Genomic DNA, 13,065 nt, shown 5'->3' with positions numbered 1-13,065 from the left:
TTGTCTTGTTTCTTTTTCCGGTGGGTAAATTAGCTGAAAGGAATTGTTAAATTGAACTTTTTAAAATTGTCATCTGTATACATGTACGTTAGTCCCCTTGAAAACTACGGAAGCGCTGAAGGGACATGAGTATGAGAAATATATATTTAAAAAATTCTCATACTCATGTCCCTTCAGCGCTTCCGTAGAAAACTGATTATCAAATGGTTACAATATTGCTGTGTTGTCATTGTATGGCAAGACAAAAATCTGGATTCTTACACCATGATGACGTCCACCACATATCATATCCGTTGACGAAAGGGATGAAATATGAAAACACCGCATAGCTGTGTTGCTCGTACAAAATCCAGCCATCCTTTCCTGATGTCCTTGCACCTGGGACACATAGACCACTCATAACAGAGCATATACATATATGTGCATGGTCGGAGAAGAATACAGATGCAGATCTATTAAACTTCAGCTCCCTGAGTGCATACATAGAGAATACTACTCGGGGTCTCACTACATGCGAATTATACGAAACGATTGTTTCGCTCTGTCAGATACCATAAGAAGTTAATAAGTTTCGTATAATTCGTATGTAATGAGACTGAGTGTGGCATGTTATTTATCACTCACGTTTTACATGCATCATTCCATTAAAATGACAAAAGAGTGTATTTTTGGTATTTTTGTGGCTTCGAACCGAGATTGGTTTCAGCAAAGACTCATATTCACGTGTATATACGTCTGGTTTCAGAAAAGACGTTGCGGAAGAATGTTGTACTGCTGTACACTTTTTGCATGACGTCACACTGTAAGGACGTCACTACCTCTGTTCCCTTGGTAACCGACGTCACGATGCATGTCAGATGTCATTGCCTCAAACAGCCTCCTGCAGTAAACTACACCGTAGAACTCCGTTTCTAGGTTTGCAGTTGCTTCGCTCATCTAACATCACTGGTGGAAACATTGCGTTTGTTTTTCAACCGATATAATGTCTCAGTTCGACTCACAGTCAATGCATATAAACTGTAGAAAGAATGAATTCACGTGTGTGTTATGAATGGAAACAAAGTTCAGCCACAACGTGGTCTAATTGGCCGATCCATTCTGTCAATCCAAATGGGCGCTTGCGTCACAACATATTTCTTTACGTGCAGGAGTGGCACACTGATGCACTTTAGGAATAATACAGTCATTAAAACTGTCATTTTATTTAGTTTACTGGAAATGATAGCAAGATAACTTTTAAGAGCCGTTCACCCTTTAGTAAACGTAGAAAGGTAATAAAATAAATAATAATCTAATCAATTATGAATAATTATACCTAACTGACTTACGTATATTCGGTTCATGTGGATTCAAAGCAGAACCAGGCATTCAAACACTACAGACATATCGTGGAAGAGCAATCACTTGGTGCCAACTTGGTTTCTTGGGTCCTGCTTTAAAATATTTTTAAAAAAAAACAATGCGGACCAATGAGATCGCTCGACAGGCTGCGCGTGCGGGATAACGTTCACCCCAGAGGTGTTTTGGTTTGATTTTCGTGTTTGAGGACGTATTAAAGTTAATAAAATGGGTGTTCTGTCGTGGAAATCGGGCAGGATGTGTGGGTACATGTAATATTGAGAGGTATGTTTGCATAGTTTCGAGTGTCACCGAATTCTTATCGTACAATCGGCCTGAAATCGGAACGAGTCGATGTCTGCATGACAATCCAATATTGTGGATGTTTGTAAATTAGGATTCCACAACAAAGAATTATTAAAAACTATATTTCCATGTATTCAGTGTCATTTTAATCAATTATGAATAATTATTACCTAACTGACTGACATATATTCAACAAAGAATTATGAAAAACTATATTTCCATGTATTCAGTGTCATGTTAGGATGGTGTGCAGCTTTGAAGAGGGAAATTTTACTGAGACTTGCTGAAGATCAGGTTTTTACGGTTTTTATAAAATTACAATGGGAATTTCAGAGATAACGAACGAACAAACAACATATGTCAGTTACACTTCCCGGCTAGTATCTTAGATGGACGTTATAGATAGATAGATTATTTCGAAAGAAAATAGATCGATCTACGCTTCCTACACGCAGCCACTTGCCGAGACAATGTTTCATCTCATTTTCACTCTCTAATTACAGTCTGTACATCTCAACTAAGATATGTCAAAGATGAAATACGTGTAACTTTCCTCTTTCAATATCATTCACGAACCATGGATACCAAAGTACCACAAGCAGAATTCATCAATAACGTTCTCAATCACGTACGTTTCGCCGGCGGTGACGCCGTTGTTATTAGTCAGAGGTTGTCCCCTCTAACGTCAACAGCGAAGTGGGCGGGTCTTATCGGTCCGGACTGGATCGGTCATCGGTGATCCAATCAAATTGTTAGAATCTCAGGTCAAGTCGTTCCGGCACAGGTCAACGCGATACGACACACATGTGACGTACGAGATCAGTATGCAACTACCCATACGACCACGCGGATATTAAATCTTTATCCCGGGTCAAAGCTTTGTCCTCCTTAAAAAGGGAAACCCCAGCATCGGTTTGGCGAGATAGTCACGGAGGAGGGAGGGGTACAGCGCGCAAATGCAGACACGTTCAGGACAGTCACGGAGAAGCATCATGAATTATACATCTCACTTATGGAGGGATGTTACAAGTGATAGTAAAGTATACTTCACATTGATTCTCACTAGACTGATTATAATATGAAAACCGTAGCTCCCGAAAAAGAAGATTTGACCTGAATATCAAACTGAAATACTGCAATACTTAACCAGCAGGTGGTCGCAGTCGGCCAGTACACTGCCCACGTGCTTTATTGGAACTACAACACTGAAGGAATACATGGTGGGTAAGCACTAAGTCACGCCATCTCTATGACAGCATCCCATCGGTCTCTCGGAAAAGCAGTTTCCTGAAGTCCGTGCAGAAGCGGATGTGGAGGGTCGCGACACCAAATCAAGATCGTGCACCGTCTGAAACAACTAATGAGTCATGCATGAACATCAGGTTTCACACTTCTCACGTATGTAGATTTGTTTCATAACAGTAAGTGTGGTTTTATGCCTCTTCTAGCAATATTCCAACGGGGGACATAAGAAGTGGGCTTCACACTTAGTACCTAAGTGGGGAATCGAACCCTAGCACTCACCATGGTGAGCCAACACTTGAACAAGTTTACTTCTCTATATCTAAGTATTTGTATACTTTGAGGGAATAAGCGTACACTATACAATAAGAAGTCATTATCCTGACGATTCCTGAGCAAGCAGTCGTCGGTGTTGACCTTGAACACAGACGCCACAGACGTTAGACCCGAGGTGTTCGTCGTTGGCAGCGACGGAAGGAAAAAGGTGAACGTTCTACAGTGGCTACCTCGCTCTCCAGACATGTCCCCGATCAAGCACATGTGGGGTGCACTAGACAGACACCTGAGGATATGCCCTAACCCACCCAAAGAGTAGACAGCAACTAGTACAAACCCTTCAGGAGGAATGGCGTCGCACACCACGTGACCTTGTCCGACTTCTGACGTCTTCGGCCAGAAGGAGGCTGCGTGCCTGTATTGAAGCAAGGGGTGGGCATACAGGAAACTGAAGTGAAGGTAGCAGTCATTCATTGTGTGTAACTTAGTACCTGCTTATCCTCTGTGCGATTGAAAACTGGTTTTGCGCATGTCTAACGCCATATGTTTCTGTAGTATGCGTGTAATTTTAGCCCAGATTGAGTAAAGATCTTGTTAACACCATTGTGTTATGCCTGTGTGCCTAGGTACTCTGGGTCAATAATAATGGCAACTTGAAAGCCTTGTATACTTTCCTTTTCCCGTCGGTTTATAACATCATGTGATTTTGAATACATTCCTACACAGACATATTATATAATTAATAAAACTGAACGTCAAGAAGTGGAACGGGCAATGGAAACGGATGCATGCCCTCACTACACCACGATTCTGTTTACAACGATGTTATTCTGGAAATGGTTTGGTATTTAAGAAATTTTTGACACTTTAGATATTCCTTTTTTGTTTCCATGTCAACTACATTAACATTAATTCAAAAGTTTTGAGTTTGGCCTTTGGTTGAATGTCCCGTAAGGTCCAGGCTACGATATTGATCTTCAGTAACCCATGCTTGTTGCCAGAGGCGACTAACGGGATCGGTGGTCATTCTCGCTGTCTTGGTTGATACATGTCATCGGGTTTCCAGTTTAGCAGATCGATGCTCATGCTGTTGAGCACTTGACTGAAGGGTCCAGCCTCGATACAGAACGGAGTCTGATAGGTCGCTAGACACGGAAATTTTTATTGAGGTGTTTCCGGAGAACGTTACAGAATTTTCATTGGCGCAAAACAGCAAAAGAAATATGCTATATCAAGGAGAGTGACACTGTATGCCAGTACCCTTATGCATCTTCCTATCATGAACATTGTTCTACTAGTGAGTGAGTGAGTGAGTGAGTGAGTGAGTGTAGTTTTACGTCGCACTCAGCAATATTCCAGCTATATGGCGGCGGTTTGTAAATAATCGAGTCTGGACCAGGCAATCCAGTGATCAACAACATGAGGATCGATCTGCGCAATTGGGAACCGATGCCATGTGTCAACCAAGTCAGCGAGCCTGACCACCCCACCCCGTTAGTCGCCTCTTACGACAAGCATAGTCGCCTTTTATCGCAAGTATGGGTTGCTGAAGGCCTATTCTGCCCCGGGACCTTCACGGGTTGTTCTACTATTGGTTAGACCGTTGTGATTAACGTATACGTACTTAAAGAAGAGGGCTATGTAACCATGATGTGATGTGTCCATGATGTGTCAACACAACAGCTAGTCGAGGATATTCTTTACCTTTATCAACGAGTGTTAATGTAATTGATATCATCTGAGATTCTTTTTTATCATCCAAAACCACCTTCATTAGTTTTCAATGAAAAACATACATCTCTGAACACAGCCCTGCCAACAGATTTGCCGTGCAGTGATGTCATAGCATTGTTACGTCATCAGGTTCACGACGTCATAGCATTGTCCTGGAACACAGTTATGGATGACAAATTACGTTATCTCCCACACTCCAGCGCAGCGATGACTTAGCATAACATCACTGCCACAGGCTAATATGCATATCACGTGGCCTGACTTTTCTCTTGTTTGTAAACAAATGCGGACATTCATTAATATGCTGACACTGGCATAAGGCAAGGGATTCGACGATTTTTTCATAATGTTTTACACTGTTACGTAAATATTTTTCTACTACTACATCAGTAAGGGTTGACATTACATATTTATATTTCAAACCGGGAGCACCGTTTGTTCTCCATAAGGCTTCGATGACAGCACGTGGAGCCGTACAGCCCATGTAAACAAAGGGTCGCTACGCAGATCGAAATAGTCTTATACGTTTTTTGATAATTTCTCAGTGAAACTGAACCATTTTAACAAAGATGTTTAATCAGATGTGTAGACTTATCAAAAATGAAACAGTTATGAAATTTGTACATAATATTGACTGCACTGACGAATCGTCACATCCTTCTGGCTTGTGGCAGAGATACTATGCTGGCTCGCCGCATTGAGCTCTGGGTAGGAGAGTGGTTATTTCCCACTACGGTCAACTATACGTGCGCGTCTGTGTGATGTGACGTCCTTTAAAAGTACTTACTAGACTTACCACAGATTGTCCATGGGGTGTTCTGGTAAAAAAGAGACGAAACCACATCATAGAAGGATTATTTGTAAGATAGAACCATATCCTAGGAGAATTATATGAAGGATAGAGCCATATCCTTGGAGAATTATTTGTAGGATAGAGACATATCTTAAAAGGATTATTTTTGTAAGATGGAATCATAAAATACGTGCGCGTCTATGTGATGTTACGCCCGTTAAGAGTACTTACAAGACTGACCACAGATTGTCCATGGGGTATTCTGATAAAAATAAACCAAATCATAGAAGGATTACTTGTGATATAGAACCATATCCCAGGAGGAGTATATGTAGGGAAAAAACATATTCTTTAAGGATTAAATGTAGGATACAACCATATCCTGGAAGGATTATATGTGGGATGGAGCTTTGAATAATAGAAAGATTATATGTAGGATAGAACTATAACATAGTAGGATTATATGTAGGATAGAACCATATCCTAGATTACTTATAGGATAGAACCACATCTTAGAAGGATTATATACCATCAATGATAGAAGGATTTTATATGGGATAGAGCTATAGATAATACAAAGATTATATGTAGGGCAGACCTATGTCTTAGAAGGATTACATGTAGTATGGTACCAGAAATAATAATAAAAAAATATATAGGATAGAGTTCTATATAATAGGATTATGTCTATGATAGAACCATAATGTAGAATGGTTGTATGCATGATGGTACCATAAACAACACAAAGGTTATATGTCGGCTGGAACCATAATGTTGAAAGATTTCATGTAGGATAGAGCCATGTCCTAGAAGGATTATATGTAGGATAGAGCCATGTCCTTGAAGGATTATATGTAGGATAGAGCCATGTCCTTGAAGGATTATATGTAGGATAGAGCCATGTCCTTGAAGGATTATATGTAGGATAGAGCCATGTCCTTGAAGGATTATATGTAGGATAGAAGTATACATAATAGAAGAATTATATGAAGATTAGTGATATAAAAATAAAAGGATTATATGCAGGATAGAACCATAACGTAGAATGATTATGTAGGATAGAACCACAATAATGATAATGTTTTTCTGGTGTTAGTGAGTACAGCTGTGAGTGATTGAACGTCAAAGTGACAACATCGTGTCAATATTCACACGTGTCTGTTAATACAGGTGTATGAATCTTGACGTTTTTGCCGCTGGCTGGTATCCAAAAACTGGTATGTTTTCATGTCGACTATTACACCAAAGTCAAAGATTGGCAGATAAGAGCCAAACACCTGCCAGGCCCCACGCCTTCACTCATGCATGTGTGCCTGTCTATTCTATCAACGGTTTATCAGCTTCTAACGACTATTTCGTGTATGCAGCAATGCTTGGTGTTCTTTTAACTGCCTGTGTCGCGCTGCACTATGCAGGTAAGATGTGTCCTGATTTAACCACCGGGAATTCGCGATGTTGTGTTATGTTGTATATGCCGTTACACAGTTAATACCATGCTGTCCTTATTGGTAACAATACAATAACAATAGAAGAAGCCGACTGTTCAAGAGGCGGAACAAAATATATTACTTTATTATTCTCCTTTATTGACGTTCCTAACCAGCACACCAACCAACAAGATCGAGACCAACAAGATCGAGACCAACAAGATCGAGACCAACAAGATCGAGACCAGCAAGCTCGAGATCAGTGTCTAGCGGAACAAAATAGATATCTCCTTTATTGACGGTCCTAACCAGCACACCAACCAACAAGATCGAGACCAACAAGATCGAGACCAACAAGATCGAGACCAGCAAGCTCGAGACCAACAAGATCGAGACCAACAAGATCGAGACCAACAAGATCGAGACCAGCAAGATCGAGACCAACAAGATCGACATCAGTGTCTAGCGGAACAAAATAGATATCTCCTTTATTGACGGTCCTAACCAGCACACCAACCAACAAGATCGAGACCAACAAGATCGAGACCAACAAGATCGAGACCAACAAGATCGAGACCAGCAAGATCGAGACCAACAAGATCGAGACCAGCAAGCTCGAGATCAGTGTCTAGCGGAACTAAATAGATATCTCCTTTCCAGATGTTCGTGTAAACGTTAAGAAAAGTTTCAAGGACAGACATCTTATGAACGCACCACCATTTTCCTCTATTACCACCCATAAACACAACGCATGATGTGCACGTGCACAACGCAGCAGCCCCATATACGTGCATGAGGTCCCATTCTTGATTATACATGAATACGTGTGTGAATATTTACAAGACAATACTTTATCGATATTTATTAGCTGCGAGCCCATCACTACCCAGGCATCTCGACATGATTTCCGGTCTAGCAGCGAGCAGACGACACCCAGGCATTTTGTACGCAATCCAAGACAACGAGGGTGACGGAGACGTCTACATGCTGGATGCCACCGACGGCAGCGTGAAAGGTAAAGATATATATGTATTCTAATTGATACATGTCGAGTTACTAACCGACTCAGTCTGTGAATGCGTGAGTTTAGTTTTACAATGTTCGAATCCTTTCCAGACAATCGTAGACCATCGACTTACGCAATTTGCATACGATAACAAGTGTCAATCTGCGAGCCAGGTCACTCGATCCTGTTAGTCGCCTCTTACGACAAGCATGGACTGCAGAAGACCAATTCTAACGCGGATGAGGAAGAAGACAGTAGCTAAATAAATCAACGATGTTTTGTTGCAGGAGTTTTAATTGTCCAGCACGGCGTGGAGGCTGACTGGGAAGACATTGCTGTCGGCCCCTGCCCCGACGGCGACAGTTGCATCTACATAGCCGACTCGGGGAACAGCAAGCACACCTCTAGCAACGTCATCTACAGGGTGAAAGAGCCGGACTACATCTTCACTCAGGACATTCCCTTGACTGGCAGTTACCATTACACGTAAGGCCTTGGTGTGAGAGAATAACCGAGTCAATTTCTACGCAATGAGCGAGATAGCCAGTGACCCGCTAGCCCGTGGTAAGCAAAAGTCCAGTCGGGCCAGTACATTTCGACAGTCACTGGCAGAACCAGTCAGTGAATTTTCATAGGGTTATGTTGTAAATACACTAAACGCCAAGAGACACGTTACACTAAACAATGATGCATTTCAGCCAAATACGAGTGCATTTGAGAAATTGATTTCGTGATTTGCATAAAGTTAGGCTTTCTTGTAAACTTTGATAATTTTTCGAACCCGAATAGCAGCGCCTTGGTCAACTGTGCCAACCGCGTCCCCGCCGACTACATTAGTTCTCTCTAGCATCGTAACGGTTAATATTCTCTCTCTCCCCCTCTCTCTCTCCCTCCCTCTCGCTCTCTCTCTCTCCCTCTATCTCTCCCTCTCTCTCCCTCTCCTTTTTAAAACCAGTCTTTGTTTCATAACCCAAATATGGATTACCAGGCAGGGAAACAAAAAGTCCCATCACAAAGATATAACTTCACTTTAGTCTTCTCGTTACTTCAGATGGAATCATCCCTCGTCCGAAGCACTTATCGTTGATGCTTCTGGAAATGTTTACGTGTTCTCTGAGGCAACCGGAAGCGGAAGTACTCTTGGACAATTGCCGTCAAGCGGGTGGACAAGCGACACCCCGACCGCTGTTAAGACAGTTTTGACCTTACCCATCTCCATCGCCAACAAAGGTCCCCTGGCTGCAGATGTCTCACCAGATGGGAAAAAACTCTTGATAAAGTCACTCCATCACATCTTTGAATGGTCCATGCCTGATAAAGATGTGAAGAAAGCGCTGGGTCATTCGGGGAACACTATTCAAGGGTACAGACCCGAGAACCGGGGAGAATCTATTACTTGGTCAGCTGATGGGAGTGGCTTCTATACAATAGGTCAAGGCTCAAATGAAAAGTTGCATTTTCACTCTTTTCCATGAGAATTAAAAAACATAATTCTTCGTTTTCACACCATTTTACGTCACGATTTTCCCCCTGCGAAGTCACATGGATTTATTCTCATATCATATTCTCCACCAAATGGGGCGGTGGGGTAGCCTAGTGGTTAGTGCTAGCCTTCGTTTGCCACGCCGTAGAGTGATTGAGGAAGAGGACACCAGGAGTGGGCTGCACACACTGCAGAAGAACTCAGTTCTTCTGCGCGACGAGCGAAAGCTTTAACCACAAAGCTAACCCACTGTCCTCACACCGAAAAAACGGGTTCGATTCTCTACATGGGTACAATGTGTGGAGTACATTTCTGGTGTTCCCCGCTCTGATATTTCTCAAAGAAGCGTAAAACATATTCATTCACTCACTCGATCAAATGAACCTGTGTTTTCACACACATTATCATGGGGATTCTTGAGAAATGGCAAAATTGAAAGAAGTAGTGGTAAAATCCTTCCTAAATTTACAAAAGTTTACAAGCCTTGTAAACATTACCTTTACAATCGTAAATGTTTGTAAATATGACATTTAAATTTTGTAAATTGTTTTAAATCACCATTTTTTTTCTTGTTTTCACACACATTATTAATCTGTAATGTGCACTACGCTACTAATCAAACATCAATAATAATAGTTATGCTTTCATCAATTTTAGAAAAAAAACGCGAATTATTTTCTTCTAAAAGGGCGCAAACTGTGTTAGTTTTTTTATCAGATCATGATTATCGATTTTTGAAGATACTGATCGGGAAAACATTTATTATCTTTTTACAGAACTTTCAGTATTTGTGAAACTGAAAGGTTGATGAGACGTTGATGTTGATGAGAAAAGCGATGCATCCAGCAATCTTCCAGTCCGTAAATAACCGAGTCCAGACAATCCACTGGTCAACAGTATGAGCATCGCTCCATGCAACTGGGATACGATGTTTCAACCATGTCAGCGAGTCCGACCACCCGTTCCTGTTGGGTTGTTTGAAGATAAATTCTACCTCGCATCTTCACGGATCTCGATGTGATGAAAATCAAAGAAATAATTGCTTGATTAGTGTTCGATGCAATCATTAAGAAGTCGTCGTTTGTCAAGCTGTTCCGATCAAGGTTACAAATGTCCGGGGCTCGAACGACCGTTCTTTCAAGCAGCTCTGTTCACTACGTCAGAGGCCACTGTCCAGTACGTAACAGAGGCAATCTGTCACAACGACCCAGACGTAGACGGTTCGTCGTTCATTGTGATGTCAGCAATATCTTCCAGTTTAAAACGGCGTAAACAAGAAGACAAAGTCATCAATGTACCCCGCCATGGCAAAATACTCTTCATACATGTACATAATTATGTCTGCTACTTATGATTATGTCAGATGTATTGGTGTGCAGATGGCAGAGTGGAAGGAGCCAAACGTGTTGCCATGGAAACACAAATCATGTATTATTCAGAATTCCAAAAGTAATAAATGGCACAAGTAAGCCACCAGGTCTACCCGTGTGCAAAGTTTGGTGAAGAAATAGTGGCCACTTTTAAAGTCCTGTTCCGGAAAAGAGTACTACCACCACAGCAAACAAGAGTCATCGGAAGATGACATACTACTGTCTCATGGAAACCGAGAAAATAACAAATTCCAAAATTCTGTACATAGCGAAAGGCACCACTTTAGGTTCTGAATGATATATCTACCATGTTTTGCAGAAACATACTGAATGGCTTTTGAGTTCTGCTCTGGAAACGAAGCCCATCCCTCCATTTTGAGACTAAGTCCGAAAGGTTTCCATGGAAACCGAGAAAATGGTGACTCCCAAAAACGATAAATAGCAAACAGCACCTCTTTAGGTTCTGATTGATATACCTACCAAGTTTTGCAGAAAAATTCTGAACGGTTTTTGAGTTCTCCGGAGGAAACGAAGCCCACCTTCCCATTAGACACCAAAATGTTCCATGGAAAAACTATAAAAAAAGAAGTAAAAATGCCAAAACTCTGTAAATAGCAAAAGGCACAAGTATAGGTTGAGATTATTATATCTATCATGTTTTCAAGTTTGGTCTAAAAATATTGAACGGTTTCTGAGTTATGCTTCGGAAACAAAATGATTACGGACGGACGGATGAGGCGTCGAATATATCACCCGCATTACATGCCAGGGGGATAAAAAGAAACTTCACATTCTTTCTTCAGGGCAACAAGAGCACAAGAGATGGTAAGATGGTTTAATTGTTATAATTGCATTACTGAGATCTGTGTCACGTACTCAATACACTGACAGTCCCACAATCAGTTCCATTAGGCTACACCGCCGTTCCAAAACATGGGTATACAGAATGTCAATCACAAGAATAAAAATTCGAATGGAGACTGACAGTCCCGCAACCGATTTCGAATGGTCTGTGAGGACCTCTAAACATCTCAGTATTGGTTTGTGTAGCTGGCAGAAATCTGTTACGTAGGTGACGTTGGATAATTTGACGGTCTTCTGCTCGTAACGTCACACGTGGACGACCCAACATTGGGCGATCAGAAGTGGAGCCAGTTTGTCGTAGACGACCTCGCAAGTCATACACAGTACGACTGCAACGTTCACGTTACAAATTTGACAACCGTGGTTTCTAAAGTACCGTTAGAACTTTGGTTTAAATATGTTTTGTCAATTCTTGAGGCCAATGCAAACACGTGCAAATGAATAAAACGTCGATGCGAAGATCACGTGATCGACTGCATGTGCAAAACCTGTTTGGCACTAACGTTATTTGCACGACGAATGGATGGGTTTGAGTGGGTTTTGCTTACGTTTTTCAAGTGTCGAAAGATAGGGGTCCCATTTCGGATTCATAGACGTATCATCCGAGAAAAAATATTCATTATTTTTAAAAATCACATTTTGTGAAGTTTCTTTTTTGACTCAGTATATTTTAACTTGTATGACCCTCCACCTAACTGAAGTCTATCATCCGATTTACTGCCAGTAGCAAGCAGTGAGTAAGAGATTATGACTTTACCACGCTTTTACCAATATTCTACCAATACCCCACCACAATCAGTCAGGTTGCAGAATATGTGTAAGAAGCCCTGGCAATCCAGTGATCAACATCATGAGCATCGATCTACATGATACAATGACATGATTATGTTAACCAAGACAAGGAGCCTCCACAAGCATGGGTTGCTGAGGACTGTTTTTTTCCAGCATGTTCAGGGTACTATCATCTGTAAGTTGCGTAACACTGCTGTTAGCAATATTTCAGCTATATGGCAGCAATCTGTAATCCAGGCTGACCAGACAATCCAGTGATCAACATCATGACCATCATTCTACCCAAAAAGGAAACAATTCCTACTCACGTGTTCAAATATCATATCTTCTCAATTTCTCTGTTTGTTGCCTAAAAAATCGCACGATATTAGCGAAGAACAGAAAAATTACACTATCACAAAAATATATATTTATTATCTCATTTCTCTAAAACT

The 13,065-nt window shown here is 41.3% G+C and overlaps 1 protein-coding gene across 1 annotated transcript; it reads left to right on the top strand.

Moving 5' to 3' along the window:
• The first annotated feature begins 7,014 nt into the window (after window positions 1-7,014).
• On the top strand, window positions 7,015-9,626 carry LOC137260182 (uncharacterized). The gene is made up of 4 exons (XM_067797878.1): window positions 7,015-7,104; window positions 7,985-8,131; window positions 8,410-8,608; window positions 9,174-9,626. The coding sequence occupies exons 1-4, from the start codon at window positions 7,059-7,061 to the stop codon at window positions 9,595-9,597; spliced, it is 816 nt and encodes a 271-aa protein (XP_067653979.1). The 5' UTR covers window positions 7,015-7,058; the 3' UTR covers window positions 9,598-9,626.
• Window positions 9,627-13,065: the final 3,439 nt, after the last annotated feature.

The sequence above is a fragment of the Haliotis asinina genome, chromosome 13 (assembly GCF_037392515.1).
Source record: "Haliotis asinina isolate JCU_RB_2024 chromosome 13, JCU_Hal_asi_v2, whole genome shotgun sequence".
Taxonomy (NCBI): domain Eukaryota; kingdom Metazoa; phylum Mollusca; class Gastropoda; order Lepetellida; family Haliotidae; genus Haliotis; species Haliotis asinina.
This window is presented reverse-complemented; position numbering and strand designations above follow the sequence as displayed.